Source organism: Apaloderma vittatum, unplaced genomic scaffold (genome assembly GCF_000703405.1).
Source record: "Apaloderma vittatum isolate BGI_N311 unplaced genomic scaffold, ASM70340v1 scaffold10720, whole genome shotgun sequence".
Lineage (NCBI taxonomy): Eukaryota > Metazoa > Chordata > Aves > Trogoniformes > Trogonidae > Apaloderma > Apaloderma vittatum.
In genome coordinates, this window is record NW_009696210.1 from 50,616 (window position 1) to 66,752 (window position 16,137).

The 16,137-nt window shown below is 38.0% G+C and overlaps 1 protein-coding gene across 1 annotated transcript in view; it reads right to left on the reverse strand.

The window, feature by feature from the left end:
* The window catches only part of SLX4IP (SLX4 interacting protein), a 37,723-nt gene that overhangs the window by 7,214 nt on the left and 14,372 nt on the right, over positions 1 to 16,137 (reverse strand). Inside the window, exons 3-4 of the mRNA XM_009873973.1 lie at positions 10,292 to 10,369; positions 7,497 to 7,585 (exon numbers count right to left, since the gene is read on the reverse strand). Coding sequence (XP_009872275.1) covers positions 7,497 to 7,585; positions 10,292 to 10,369 — 167 coding nt within the window. The remainder of the gene's footprint in view (positions 1 to 7,496; positions 7,586 to 10,291; positions 10,370 to 16,137) is intronic.

The window sequence follows — 16,137 nt, forward strand, 5'->3', positions numbered from 1 at the left end:
TCTGAATGCAGGAAATTCGGAGCTGAATGCTTACTAGAAAATCGAAAAATTCTTGGTAAGCTCTAAATGGTATAAAACAAATAAAATGTGATACCTCATAAAAACCCTGAAGTTGCTGGAAGGCCTTTTTAAAAATTGATACTCATTTGTAACACAGATAGCAAGAACATACTTTTAAAGGCCCAGAAGGTGCTCCTGAAACGAACGATCTATTTATATACTGCAAAGCACGTGATAGATGCTGTGTGTATTTGCTTGAAGGCAAAAAGCGTTAAAATTAATGTCAAGTAATTGAGCTATTAATCATTCCGATTTTATATACTGATGCTACAACACTCAGATTCTATCTTCAGAGAAAGTGTCCACCGATAAGAAATGGAGGAAAAGACAATAGCTTTTCAACCAAAACAACTTCTCTCAGTGACACCGGAGAAAAATGTAAAGCATACGCTAATGCTGATTTTTTTTTTCATTTAAGAAAATCAATGTCTTAAAAGCATGCATCTTTTAGCCAGCTTTTCTCATCAAGTTTAAGATCCCTGCCTCCAGTAGTTACTAAAGAGGCCATGCATGCAAGGTAGACATGTTTTATATTTTAAAGACTTTTTCATAAAATAAAAGATAACAATTTTATTTGGAGCTCAACCCTTTCCATAACTTACAAACCATGGGTGAAGGAATGTGTGACATGGGTATCTTTAGAGGCAAAGCATCCCTGCAATCCTGTACTTTTAACAGCTTTTAACAGTCTGACACAAGGATCCTCTATTTGCCTACCAAATCTAAGCGGGTATCAGAGTCAACCAGTAGCCATGTCTAAACATCTACCAGCAATACTAAAGTAAACTATTTTTCTTTCCAGACATAGTGTGGGTTATATGACATAACAGGATACTACTTATAGTACATGGTGTCTACAACAGCATGGTTCATGTATTTAAAACTTCAATTCTTACAGGAAAAAAAAAATCTGGAAAAGAATACATCAATTCTAAAAAACTACCTTTCTCTTTATACAGCTACAACAGTGTTTGACAGCTGTAGGAAATCTTGGAAAGAATAACTAATACTCTTGATCTTGCTGGTTATATAGAAGGAAAATATGTAAAATAAGCAGAACTACATAACCCAGGAGATAATCACTGTTCAACAATTAAGTCAATGTTTTAATTTGGTTTCCAAAACAAACACCACCACAGCCCACAAAGCCCCCATGATTTCTGAGCTCACAGTGAAGATCTGCCTCTCCAAATACTTTAAATCATTACAAACTGTTCAAAAATCCTTCTGGGAACTTTACTGTCATATATCTCAGCTTACTGTTCACTCAAGTTATGAAATTGCTCTTAGTTGTAACATGCTGCTGAAGGCTGAGGAACAGATTCCTCTTTAAAACATTTTTTTAAAAAAAATCCATCAAATATTCTTTGCCCAATAGGAATATAAGGAATTACTATCAAAAATTGAAGTCATTTAAACCTTTTAAGTCTTACAGTCATCACAATCTCGCAAATGTGCAGCAGTTTAAAGCTAGCGAGCTAAAGGCTTTATTTTACATGTTCACTGCCAGCCTGCCGCCCTGCAGCTTTGCTGAAGGTGCCCGTCCTCCCAAATCTGCAGAGAGGAAAGAAGACCACTCAGTTCAAGGTCCAGAATCTTGGCTCACATCTGCGTTAACCACCAGAATAAACCGTGACAGAAAGAGAGGGAGAGGGGAGAGAAGAATGAGGGAGGTGAAAGGATGATGACACGATAATATCTTAAATAACCACAAGGCTTTGACAAATGAGATCTCGTGAATGCTGCTAAGTAGTTCTATTTAAATCGACTGGAGTACTCATATAAAAAAGCAACTACCAAAATCAGTACAAGATTACTCAATTTGTCCTTACTTTCTGAAGACTGCTTCACATGGAAATCATTTTATGTGCTTCATCATTTATACTGCAGTTACAGAACCTTTTGTGTTTCTGCTATGCATCTGGATTTTGCACAATGAGAACTACATAATCTTTTACTGAAGATGTATTCAACTTACTTATTACTTAACTTGTCTTAAAGCCAATACTTTTTAGTTCATTAACATTCTGTCTACTTTTCAGATATATAATGTTATAGAACCAAGATTTTCAGATCGATTCTTCGTAGCAACATCTTGGCGTTCTTCCAGAGATCACACAGTTAATTCACTCAGTGATATATATGAACACCGTCATTGCTCTTTGCAGTAAAAAAACTGTGCATTTTTCAACAGATCATTTTCATTTACAGTCCTAATGCCCCTCTACCCAGCTCTGTGAGGTTTCTCTCAAATTCTCCACAGCTTTCTCTGGTCTTGACTAATAGAAATAATCGTGTTAGATTTCATTTCATCATTTGTCCACTTCTCTGGATCGTTAATGTAACAAACAGCAGACGGCTATCAGTGTTTTGCCATGCAGAAAATAAATCAGCCCATTTGTAAGCTGTAAGAAGAAACTAAGACAAGTTCAGGCAAATCTCACTGAGGCAATGAGGAGCATTACCGCTCTCAGGTATCCTCCTCCCTCCTCTTTTGCAGGAGGTTCCTTCCCTCAGCGCAGAGTTGGCAGAAGGGAGCGCACACACACGCCCCAGCTGCTCCCACCCACCATTCAATGCACTGGCTTAAAAGCCAGGGAAGTTCAGTTTGCACGAATCCATGAGGCTGTGATGCGCAGCGAGATGCAATGCAAGCACAAAGTCCTTTTGGCAAGCTCTGCTATAGGAGGGGTAATCACCAAGGAGAAGAGGCAGACAGCTGGGATGAAAAGGAATATTATAAAACTGCCGTAGCTCTCTTCTTTATGACCAGGTCAAAGACGTGAGTATCATTACTTTGGGATGTAGTTTCTCAGAGAGAGAGTAGTCTTAGGGTTCAAGGTAATTTAAAGCTGTACTGACATTGAAAGGGAAATCTCACCCAGCACACGGTCCTGCCACATCTCGGTATCAACACTTGCATTTAGGCAGCCACACTCTAAGAGACTGACCAAAGTGATCCCACTGAAAGCCAACCGTGCAAACGAGAAAACAAACAACTTAAAACCAAAAACAACCTTGTTTTCAGAGGCAGCAATAAATTAACACAGCTCCCCACACGTCAGTACCGACAGACATCGAGATTACAAGAAGGGAGAAGAAGGCAGAAGGGACTTTCTGTTTCAGTGTCATCGGTCTTCCATCAGCTGGAGCAAAACACGAAGCAAGAGTAGAAAAAAGTGAGAGAAGCTTGAAGTGTCAAAAGTGAAAACTCACCAAAGGGAAAAGCAATTGTTTACCTGTTCCACTGTGTGGTATCTGGACAGGGTTCACTGGTCTGCAGTTTCCCCTTGCTACCTTTTTGAAAAAAATAGTGAACCCTGTTCATGGTTACCAAAGTACAGCTTAATACTGGTTTTCCCCTAGCTACATTTCATACAATGACTGAAAAGAATTCAGCATATTATCAGAAAATACATTAAAACTAGATTTTATAAAATTTAAAAAAGGATCATGAAATTGTAAACCATTTATGAGACAAGTATTACAACAAGCACAAGATTAATATGTAGTTTGGATGTTAGTTCCAAACAGGGGTAACTATCGACTGCTACCTAAAGGGCTGATCCTGCTGTCTTCAGTTAAATCCTGCAACATTTTTTGTGTCACAATCGGCAACTGTGTGGGTACAGGATGAGATGGTTCAGGGAACTGACATGATGGAAAACCAATCCTCCAATAAATAACAGACAAACTTCACAAATAAATAATTTTCTGCTGGATCAAGTCAATGAACCAATTCATTCTCGACTGAAGAATCACTTGGTCCATTGTAACCAGAAAGGAAGAGGATATGTAGCTGGAACAAGAGGGGATGTGGACTGACCTTTTCAGTAGGAATCCACCATTACAGCGGTTTAACTGGAGTATTATATCTACACACACACAGAGTTCCATGCCAAGTTTAGCACCTCTACAGTGTGAACTGTGCAACTGTATTCCACAGTTTCTTTCTTTTCCCTACCCAATCTGATATCACTTAACAATTAAACACACTTTAAAGTATTTCAGATGACTAAATTCCACAGTCTTCTACTAATCTTTACAAATTGCTACCTGAAACATTTTTCATTCTACCTTCCAACAGACAATTCCAGCAGCACATACTCTAATTTTAAAAAGTTCCTGCTAATTACACCTAAGTGTACATGTTTTCAGGAAAGAACCTGAAGCTCCTTCCCACCATAATAAAAACCTAAGCAAATCACGCAATTCATTCTGAGTTTTAAGAAAGACAACTCTCTCATGTACCTGACACGCATGAAGAAGCTGAAATAGTTTGCTTTCATTTCTGTAGCTTAACAAGGCTCGGTGGAATCAAGACAGGATCTCCTACTCCCCATTTGCTTTTCTGATTTCACAGGAATGGTAATTTTGGTTTTCATTACCTTAACCTCCTTCATGCAAAAAAAAGAGGAACTCCTAGATTCTAGTATAAAGTCCATGTGGTTATCAATGAATACTCCATTGTTAGCACATTTTCAAATGCTCACAAGCCTCCAACAAACCTTCCACCCACTTCCATTTCCACTGTTTCTTCAGATAACCTATTTCCAATTTTCCATTTTAACTCTCTACATAATAATCATCAAGAAAATGTCGTCATTGACAGAGATGACTAATCTCGCCAGAGCTCTTATATATTTCCCTGGGTTTCCTCTTATGCCATGTTCCCAAAACTGTCATCTTTTTCAAGATAAAACTATTCAAGATTACCAACAGAGTTTTGCAAAACAGGAAACAATGGTTTTATGTTTAAACTTGGCATTAATCAGCCAGGCTATTCTTCCATCTTTTCCTTGAGACTTCCAATTTGCTTATGCGTTTTCAATAACTTGCTGTATTGTTTCTTTAACAGAGATTTCCCTTCCTCCAAAATTATTATTACTGCTGCAGCCTGTTTTTTAGATATGACTACAGAAAGACCCTAAATTCTAAATACATCCTAGAAAACAGAAAATTACATATCAACAGATTTTCTTCTATTTTATTTCAGCTCTACTCCTTTAGAAGTGCTCGCTAATATTTTATTAGTTTATCCTGAAAGCCAATTTAACAGAGACCGTCTAATCCATCTTTTTCTTGGTCTTACAAGAAGGCTTCAAATTATTTCTCTCAGTAATTGAAGCTAAGGTTTGTGCTTGTGAATATCTCAAAAGCAATTTAATTATCCATAATAAATAACCATAATAAATCTATGGCAAAATGTAGGATATAAGAATTTCATTTCGTCTCTGGCTACAGCCCTGGAAACTCTTGGTTTAAAGACAGTTTATTTCAGAGATACAGAGAATAGCCTAAATGGCAGTGAAAAGGCAAAGTATAAAGTGCTGAAGATCACTGAAGAAATAGAGTTGCAGTGAGTAAAAGAAAAGAGCATCAGGCTGACATGAAGTAATGGGAAAGTAGAGCCTGGCTTGTCTTGACAGAGCTCAGGAACGAAAGTTTGACCGAAACCATAAACCAGCATAAAAGCAGTTTTAAAAAAATAATAATAAAGTCCTCACCATGACATGTAGCAACACTAAAAAGTGACAAAGTGTCCATTAACATATAGTCAACTACTTTTATAAAACACAGATAGGCCCTCAAAACCAAGGGTGTGAGCTGACTAAACGTTTAAAAGAACTTGCATGCAACATTATGAAATTATTCAAACCCAAACAACATACAGAGGAAAACAAAACATATGCCTCATTTTTAGGCCATGACAGAATACACTGGAGAATATCAACGGAAAGGTCTTCTGGGTGGTCTTTTGTTAGTTCTAGCTTAGAGTTCAAGCATATTCACTGCTAAACTGCATGGAGAAAAGTACATACACCAAGTGCAGCTCTTTAGCCTTTACTTTCGGAACGCCAAAAACTGGAAATTACCTCTTAGTGGCAATCAAACACTCCCTCAGTTCGGCAAAGTACTGAGCTGGGGTACACGACAAATCTGGGACTAATGTTCTGTAGAAATTCTCAATCAACAGAACAGTCAGGAGTGAACCCTTTGAATTAGAGTGACAGGAATGAAAAAGATATTCCAAAGCATTTGCTGACGGTCTGTTCACATCTTTTTAGTCCCTCAAAGCAGGGAAAATGGCTTAGGGAAAACTTTACCTTACTCTCCCCTACTGACAGACTGCAGTGACTGGTCCAGCCAGTTCCATGCACACCTACTGCATCTCTAAGTAAAGCAAACTCTCAACACTTTATTACTAATTAGGTTATGATCCCACCAACAGGGGTTTTTTATTATTTTTTTAACATAAAAGTGCTTGAACTTTCCTTTCAAAAAGCAAGAATTTTCCATAGATCAAAATCAAATTTTGAAACAGTCAAGCTGAAGTCAGTAACATTATATTTTTAGTTTGCCTTCTATTTACTAGACAGAATCATGTGAAAGAAATTGTTAGGAAAAGATTAAAACTACAAATTGGGTATCTCATAAGAGATATTCAAGTAGAAAAAAGATAATTATTTCTCAGTCAAAATGCAGAGATAGGATTTTCTACTTAAAGTATGTAAGTAGTTTTCAAGACAATACCAAGAACATAGCAAAAGTACTTCCAAAGTAAACTCAGATTTTTTTTTTCTGAGAAAGAAAAAATATTTGCTTCATCCTTTGACATTTAAGGATATTTACCTATCTAGGAATCAAGAAAATAAAATCTACATTTAGTGTAACAAATAAAAACACCCTGCTCGACATAAAAAAGCCCTCCTAAGTGGAATGCGTAGAAGAAAACCTTTTTTTCCAAGGGTAAAATATACTTTAATACATCTAAGATAAACTACTAAAATATACATAGGCCTTGGCGAGTAATTGCCTCTCGCAGTGAGCACCAAAGAGGCCGCCTGCCGGACCGCAGCCACCTGGGTCACTGTGAGCACTCCCGAGACAATCAGCAGTTAACCGCAGCGTAAAATTCAAAAGCCTTTGACCCTGATAAAGCCTTCAGGATGAAATATTTAAGTAGAATTGCTTGTGGTATTTAACTACACACCAGTGCCTTTTTCTCCATAAATGTTTGGGGATTTTTTTTTCCCAACAGGGCTAACACTGATCCGTTTGAGTTGTTTTGCAGAACAAGCGCTAAGAAAACATAGAAGAAATCCATGCACATTAAAAGCCCATTTACAGTTTTGGAAAGTAAAACGTTACATGGGACAAAATACAAAGGAGAAAAAGAGGCGCTAAAGTAAATACTGTCTTTTTCTCTGAGCCTTATATATCTCAAAAAATGCTGAGCTTCCAAAAACTGCCATTTTTGTCTGCTTCAGACTCACTTCAGCATGTCTTTTTGAATACTTTGGCCCAACTGGTAATGTGACTTTCTGCTTCCAAGATGACAGTCACAAATACATGAATAACTACATTTATACATAAACATTCATCTTACCACTATAAGATAAACCAGTAAATTTAGAGAATGATTTTGTACGTACCAATACACCATCTTCACATGTCCAAGCACTTGGGTTAAATTCAAGTTTACTGACACAAACTATAAATCTGTCTGGAAATACACGTAGCTCTATAGAAAAAGAATTGAAAAGAAGATTACAGAAATTCTAACCATATTCAAACCCACAAATAATGACAGCATACGTACGTGTTATTTTAGTAAACGAAATAATTTAATTTTTAAATTGCAGACTAACTCACTACATTCACTCCACTACCTTCTTACATATTCTCTTCAACATCCCAGTCCATTTGTTTTGTTTTTTTAAGCCATTTAAAAAAATCAATAAGTCAGAGTAAGTTCAGTTCCCAAGAGGATAGTCATGGCTGAAAAATAGTCCACCTGCATCCCTGGGCAAAAAAACCCGACAGAACAAACAGACAAACCACCTAATGATGATTTCTTTTGTACTACTCCACTAATGGGTATTTTCATCATAAAAGTTGTAAATTATGTTTGTAATACAACCCAACATAGTCAGTCAGAACTTGGCATTAAAAAAATCAGCACAAGGCAAAGTGTTTCTATCTCTAACTACAGAGATTTTTGAAGTCATTAAACAAATTGGTTAACTACTACCAAATTACATATTTTACTCAAGATCACATGGTTTGTTATGAATACAACAAAGTTTCTATTTACAAAAGATTAAAAATCGAAGGGTTCTCAGATTAGAATAGAGTAGACAAAGCTTTATGCAGTACCTAGGGATGCTATGAAAAGAACATAGCTGGATATTTTAATTTATACATCAGATAATTTCCAGATTATTGTCTTTGTATTTTCAGCTCAGATTCTTTTGGTTTTGTATTTTTCTGCTTTGACTTGGTTTTATAAAAAAGAGATTTACTCCTTTGTAAAGTCTGTTATACTTCAAAACCAAGCCGTAACACCTTATTTTCTGGGCCAAGCGCAAGCCCAGGCATGCAGAAAAAACGCAAGGTTGACCTCACAGATTTTTTTGTGGTAGAATATCTCCTCACAACAAACTGAGTGTAGGCATCATGTGCACAATTTGTCAGCGACGATCAGGTCATCCACGTGGGTGACTGCCTCTACGCAAGCAACTGCTTTTTCACCGACAGCCCAGCTCCGTTAGTATGTGACAAACCCCTCGAGTGTGCGCCAGCAATGACTTTTCTCAAGGCATAAAAATGAAAGATGGGAATGTTGAAACAAATCACCTTGCATTTGTCACTGGGTGAAAAAAGCATAGACAGAGACCTCAAATGCAGCTGCATTGGCACAACAGCTCGTTAAGCTTCTAGAATTTGATAATGACTATGAGCCTTGCACAACCCTTTCAGAAATATCAATTCCATTTGCAAAACTGCGTCCAAGGAAGTATTCATGCTGTGCCTTATGTCCAGACTATTCTTTCTCTGCTCGTACCCTCAAGTCCTGAAAAGCCACCTGCAAAGGTCTAGTACAACGGCTTGCAAACCACGAGCGGTCTACAGAGGTCTTCCAAACGGGCTACAAAAGCAAAGCTGGACAGCTGCTGCAAGGACTGAATCTGTTATATGTGGGGTTCCAGTAATAGTTTCCGAGGTGAGTTTATGTCAGATATTGACTAAGAATCACCGATTAAAGCAGTAAAGATTCTTCTTCTATTAGGCTCAGCATTTTTTTTGTTTGTGAAGTACTAGGAGGTATCTTACAGAAAAGAAACATTGGTGCCAAATTATTTATCTTTTTTTAGGGTGTGGGTTTATTTTGCTATTTATTGTGAGTGAAACCTAGCAAAATGAAGTTCCTTTCCAGTCAGCAATTTCACGTGGAAGCAAAGTTTTGACTGCAGCATCAGAGCCTCTCTTTTTGGCAGCACTAGCTGGGCAAGTTCATTCCAGTTAGACATATTTATTGTTGCATTTTAGAACGATCTCACTTGTTGGCTAACAAAATGCAAATGTCTTTAGTATTCATTGATGCTTTAAAAAAAATTCAAACTTAATACAGTGTTGTGATACGAATTCAGACACACTGCTATTCTAACTATTTTTCCAGGAGGCTTGGAGAACAAGTTTCATTTAAAATCCACATTCCAACTTATTTAACCAATATAGACTTAGAAAAAAACTAGTTGGCATTTGAAGAGAGATTTAAATATTCATGAATACAATGAGTTCCTTAAAAAGAAAAAAGCAATCCTTAAAAAAATATCCATTCAAGTATTCAATATTTTTAACGGCACATAGCTCCTTCTGATTGGTGTTGGCAGGACAGGATTGATATCACTTCCTTACAGAGCATCTCTGCTTAAGGAAACATGAAAAAAAAAAAAATCTGGTCCAATGACATCACCTGTGTAAAGGTTTTATAGCACTGAGGTGAATGAAAGCCTTTTCTTGCATACACTTGTACTGCACGGTTGATGTCACAAGACACTCAAGCAATAATGAAGTGATTCATGCCGCAGCCTCTGGTTGATTCACCCTGCAGAGACTCAGGAAAACGCTGAGTCTCATCATACTCACAGAATTTGGTGTGGCTTAGCTGATTACCCTGGGGCAAGGCATACATAAATTTAAAATTAATTTTAAAAATTTAAAATCCATCATATGTTAAGAAACACTTCTCTCTTTTTTTTTTTTAAAAAAACAACATTCTCTGGGTAAAAAAAACCACAAAACAACACAAAACCAAGCTCTAAAAGAACTTTTGATTAAGTAGGCCATTATCTGACAAAATATTAGCTCACGTTCCTTTTCTTTCTCCCGGAAATGCAAAATTCTAAGTAACACTGTCAAACACTGTAAGAAACTGATTTCTTACCGCGGTAGTGTTTCCCCACAGCACAACGGAGATTAACCCATCTCTTCATAAAGTACGCAGTAATGTGCAAACTGTTAGCTGCAACATAAAACAAAAGGATAATAATAAGTGCAAGGGTATCTTGGATATTCTGGTCTCAGTACTGCACATCTGTGAAGACAGCATCGAGCAAAAGCAGCAGTAACAGCTCAAGAATGCAAAAGAAAATGTAATTTTAAACAAATGTTTTTAGAAAGAAACCATTCATATTGAAATCTCAAGAAATTAGAATCTGAAACAAGGGAAAAACCTAAACAAATTGCTAATCACCAAGTCCTGGTGTCCAAACAGAGAAATATGTTTAAATCAATTAAATTGATCAGACATGTCATCCTCTTAATAGTTAGTGTTGTGCTCACTAGTCCGGTAGGCTAGAGTCCTAGTCTACACTGTTTTCATACATATTCTACAAGAACACTACAGAGGACGATTTACTTAACTGCCTTCTAGAAGGTGACATGCTCAAAGGTGATATCAAAAATACAAACATGAAAGGTCTTAATTAGCTAGAATTCCATTGAATTAAGTGAGAAACACATACATTTAAACTCCTCGGTATCAGCTAGCCTGGCTGACCCAGCAGATACCTGTAACATACAGAGACGCTTCTTCAGTTTCTACTCCTGAGAACGATGGAAATCCTTGTGCACCGGGAGCATAAGAAAAGGACAGAAAGGATTATATTACAGGGAAGAGACTCTTAGACTACAGCTAAGGAAATCAGCGTTTACTTTTGTTCTCCTTAAACTCTCAAATGACCCTGAGTAAATCAGTTGGGACTTGATTCAGAAAGTTATTTAGCAACATAAATCCCACTGAAAGGGAGAGAAGTCAGCATCTGGGACTCCTCCTCCATAGCCTCCCTGCACACCTCACTAAAATGAATGTGCAAAAAAAGGTTAGTGGTTATTTCCCAAACTCTGATGGGTTTTGCAAGACTTAAATTATTGCTGCTTCCAAGGCAGTCAGACACCTTTGGTGCAATTACCATAGAAATGCTGGAAAATTAAGTGCTGCTGCTGCTCTTCTAGTCCAACCATTTAAAAAGAAGTAAAGAAAGGTGGTTTGTCTCTACTTCTTACTGAGAAATGTCAAGGCATGTCTTATTTCTAAGTTTGAGCCCCAAAATGCATGTCCTCTCCTGCACAGTTTACAGCTCTCTTGTACAAGATCTCTGGGAGCTCACCACCAAGTGCTGTTCAGCATCACCTCTCATTAAGCACCATAGTTATTGATCACAATCAATCCCTTTGAAATTTATCAGCCATCTGTTTTTCCTTCCCCTCAGGAAGATACTTAAAATCTGACTTCCCTTTAGAGATCAAGTCAAGATGCGACAAGTTGAACCATCCCTTAAAAATGATGAGCCCTAGAGAAAAATTTGGATGCAATCCACCAGCTTTATTAACTGTATATTTACGAGCACAATTAAAGAAAATTACTTTTAGCTATTTCCAGTTTGGCATCCACAATTCTTTAGCACTGTTAGTAAGGTTTGCCAAATCAAGGAATTTACCCTGTATACAAATAAGTTATTAGTGTGATAATAGCATCTTCCACCGTGACCTTCGTAACACTGAAAAGGTAACATTCCTATATGTATAAATTTACAAACAAATCTCCAGAGAGTAAATATTAAAAGAACTTTTCCATCTCCATTTCTCTGGATATTCCAAATGTATTTTTTCTTGAGAAGAACTTCAAATGAAAAAGTGTGACACTTTTGCTTTTCACAGGAAAAAGCACTTCATTCCTGAAATTCTTTTACAAATCAGTGACATGTATATCTGTTTATTTTTACTGCTATTCTGGTATTCTCCAAGAGGTAAAGTGTTAATCATATTTGATTGACTAATGACCTGAATAAAGTTTCAAATTTCTCTTAAAGGCCCTTTACTCAGCCAGCTACTGTCCTCTGGAAGAAAACACCTACCTCAAATACAAGAAAATAATTTCTTAAGAAATCAAGACACCTCTACACTATTTTTGCAGTGTCAGCTCAAGTCTGAAAGTCTTATAAAGCCTTCACAAGGAGCTGCACCTGAGCTAATAAGCTCAGCCCAGAGGGACTAACAGTAGAAAGTAATTTCAGTTTCCATGACTACTACTTGACTTTGCTGAAAGAGCCTGAACAATTTGCTGTTACTTATTGCTGTGAGAAAATTCTAAGATGCATTTCATTCAAGATACCTCTGCTTTGGAAGTATGACACAGCTATGCTCATCAAATGTTTTAAAACTCTTTTGTATCCATAGTCAGCTGGAGGTTTGTAAAACTCCTCTCGTTTTGAAGTTGCCAGAGTTACTGCAGAGCTATAAAAACTGTGATATCCTCTTTCTGCTTCCTTCAAGAGGAATATATTATCCAATTAACCATTCTGCTTCATGAAATAAAAAACTAAAAAATAAGCTCCTTAAGAAAACCTTCTTATCCGACAACCTCACACAACTTGCACCTTTTAAAACTTTTGACACAGTTACTCAGCATGAGTCTAAGTCTGTTCTCAATTCCAGACTTGTCCGCCATCAACACTGTTTATATACAACCATCCACTAATGTTGGCTTTGGGCAGGCCGTGGATTACAATCCAGGGAAGACGGTCTGGGTGTACTCAGCAAGGACCAAAAGCTGCTGTTCACAGTATCTGGAAGGAGGGACCAACTTATATGTACCAAATGCTCCTTTTAAGCACTCCATACAAGTTTGAACCTCAAGCTACACACAGTGATTTGCAGCCAGTAACACAAATCTTAGACTCAGCAAACCCAGCTGGCCCAGTCTTCAATTCCCTCTTCATCATGCAGCATAGACAAATCTCCATTTGCAGATCACCAACAGAGCGGCAGAAATAAAACTGCTGTTAGTGATTTGGAGCTTGTTTTTTCCTACTTCCAAAGCGCATGCCTAAATCACCAGATCCAAACAGAAAGAAGAGAAAAAGCCTCACAAAACACCAGCCACAAAACCCTAAACCCAGCACAAAATAAACAGACCCTGAAAGCCCAAATGTAACTGAACAGGAGTGGTTCTAGAAAAGCAACAGCTCAGCTTCAGCTAAAATACGCACCAGCAAGCGCTGCCTTTTAAGGGAACGGTAATTTGCCCTGCTTGTTATATTTCATAGTCCCACGACACCGAGAGGAAGTATCAGACACTGACTCCTGACTGTAAGACTATCCAGCAGCACTTGTTTTCCAAAGGAGTCCCAGCCAAGCTGACTCGTGCTTCCCGAAGGCTGCCAAGAAGAGGCTGTGGTACAGCGGGGAGCAGCGGGAAGCCCTCTCCCACGGCTGTTACGGACCATTCAGCTGGGAGCCTGGGAAAATGCCTCTGAGCTGCTGAGTTATCTGGAGCAGCCTGGCAGGTGTTCCCTTCCCAGCACAGTCTGGCACCTGCATGGTTCTGGAACTAAATTCAGTCGAGTCTTCTCCAAAGCCACAGTAAAAGCCTGAAGAGGTCGATGCCCCCCAACCATTCCCATATCTGACAGGCTCTTACTTCCCCTCGCACAGCATTTTTATACCATCTTTAAAAAAACACCGATTTTTCCTCCCAGCCTAGACGTTTCACATTTCTGACAGGTTGGTCTGGATTAGGACTACCTCTGCCTTTGTAAAGTAACAACAAAGTTATACATCGCACCACGCAGATATGAAAAAAATAAGAAGATGAATTTCTTACATTACAATGTGAAAGTAAGTACATAATGTTTCAGAAAGTCAAACGCACCTATGTTGTATATTAAAAAAAATTCACATTTTGCTTATGCCAGATTAATTATTCCACACAGATTAAGCTACATTAGTAATAATGTTTACAGTATATAGAGCTTTTCATCTTCAAAGTGCTCTACAGACATATTATTACACTGCTTTTTAGCAGTCGTATTTCTCCACTTAAAATTGTTCTCTACCAAATCCAAATTCCTGATCGTTTGTCAACAGAACAAAAAAAGAACATTTTATTCTAAACCTACTGTTAATCACGAAGCTTTCTTTCCCCCAAACAAATGTTCGTGTTCATAGCATGTGCTCCAGAGTAGGTTGCCATTTCTAACTTAGGAGATTCAAAACCAAGTGTTGGAATGTAAGTTTAAATCCAAGTCTAGGACAGACCAGGGACAGCAGACACAAGGCAGCAGATACAAAAAGCTGTGCAGCCTTCCTGAATCTGAACACTTTTCTGTGTCATCTCTGAAACACAGCCCACTCTAAAAAATAAAATAGAAGATTAACTTCATAGTTAATGACAAAAAGCATCGTCACCTAGTGTAAACTTTTATACATCAAATAAGAACTTAAACAGCTCACGCTATCATCCATTCTGCCTTCAGTTGAAAGAATTTTTAAATTACTGTTGAAAACATTAATTATTGCAAGTGATAATTTAAGAAAAAACATTCAGGCCACTATATATAAAGTATACAGAAAGTATACATAAAGTATGGACGAAAAAAAAAAGACCTAGGTGCAGTAGTGAGTGAGTGACTATTGCTGCAGAGTCTGATCTGGCAAACTCTTATATCTGCAAATAAATTCAGTGATGTAATTTGCCTCTGTCTTTTTCCAGGGTGCCTTACAGTCACTTTATATCAAATATAGACAAAACCAGATTACTGATTTTTTTTCACTTCATTCTTTCACAATTTTATTAGTATTAGTGCTACTCTTCCTTGCTAAATCTTCTGAACACAAACCAGATGCCGACACAAATAGGTGAAAGGTCTGTCCTATCAAGGATATTGGAGATAAGATTTAGTTCATATCAGGGAACACAGTTCTTGACTGGAATAAAGACCGTTTAAAACAATCTGATCAAGACAGCATGAGAGATGCCTAGCAGAATCCTCTCTGTTCTCAGGACACTGATAGCTGGACATGGCACACTGTCCAAAACCTTCAGAATACCAGCCATTAACAGTGAAACTGGACTGAGCCATTTTATGATATCCAAGAGTAGCGCTGTAGCGCTCTCTTCTAGTAGGAGAGGTGCAGAATCTACTCCAAAATAGAATTAAGTTGACCAAAGTAGATACAAGATAAGGCATTTCTTAGTGTGCTTGTCACAGATATTCTGGAGGAAAGAACAGAGAAGAAAAGCGCGCAGGAAACCATCTGGCTGCAAGATGAGAAATGCACCTGGTGGAAGTCCTGAGAACAAGCAAGCTCTGAAGGCAAAAGACCACGTTCCCTGCACTAACACATGAGATGGAGAGGAAGGCTGATCCAGCCCTGGCAAACAGCTCTGAAAGATACAGTCTCCCCATACCCATTGATAATGTATAAGCAATAACAGCTAGCACCATCTGCTAATGCATGGAAGCAGATAAATGCAGAGTAAGGTATCAGATGGTCAGAGTACCAGTATCACAGACAACTGTTTTCTAATAGGAGGCAAGATTTGATTTCACCCTTACGTTGATCTTGGACTCAATGGCCATATTATTAATTGCACGTGATGGGCTTTAACACATGAACTGAAACCTATTTATGAATCCTTAGGGTTTTGAACATATAAACTGTACTCCAAAGGAAGCCACATGCCCGGATTTCTTTAACTGCCAGAACGAGCCTGACAACCAAAGGACCAAGAAAGGCATCTGTTGCTACCAGCCAAAAGGCAGAGAGGACTGGAAAACAAACCCTGCGGTAAACACTGGCTGACAAGTCAGCGGCAGAGGAGAATCTGAAGTCTCTTCAAAGTGGCTGTATAGCCATGAAGGAGCAACTTATCCTGCCACATTCGTACATCAAGCTGAGCATCTCCCCCAGACTGGTCAGACATAGCTCCATTCAAATGGAGCAATG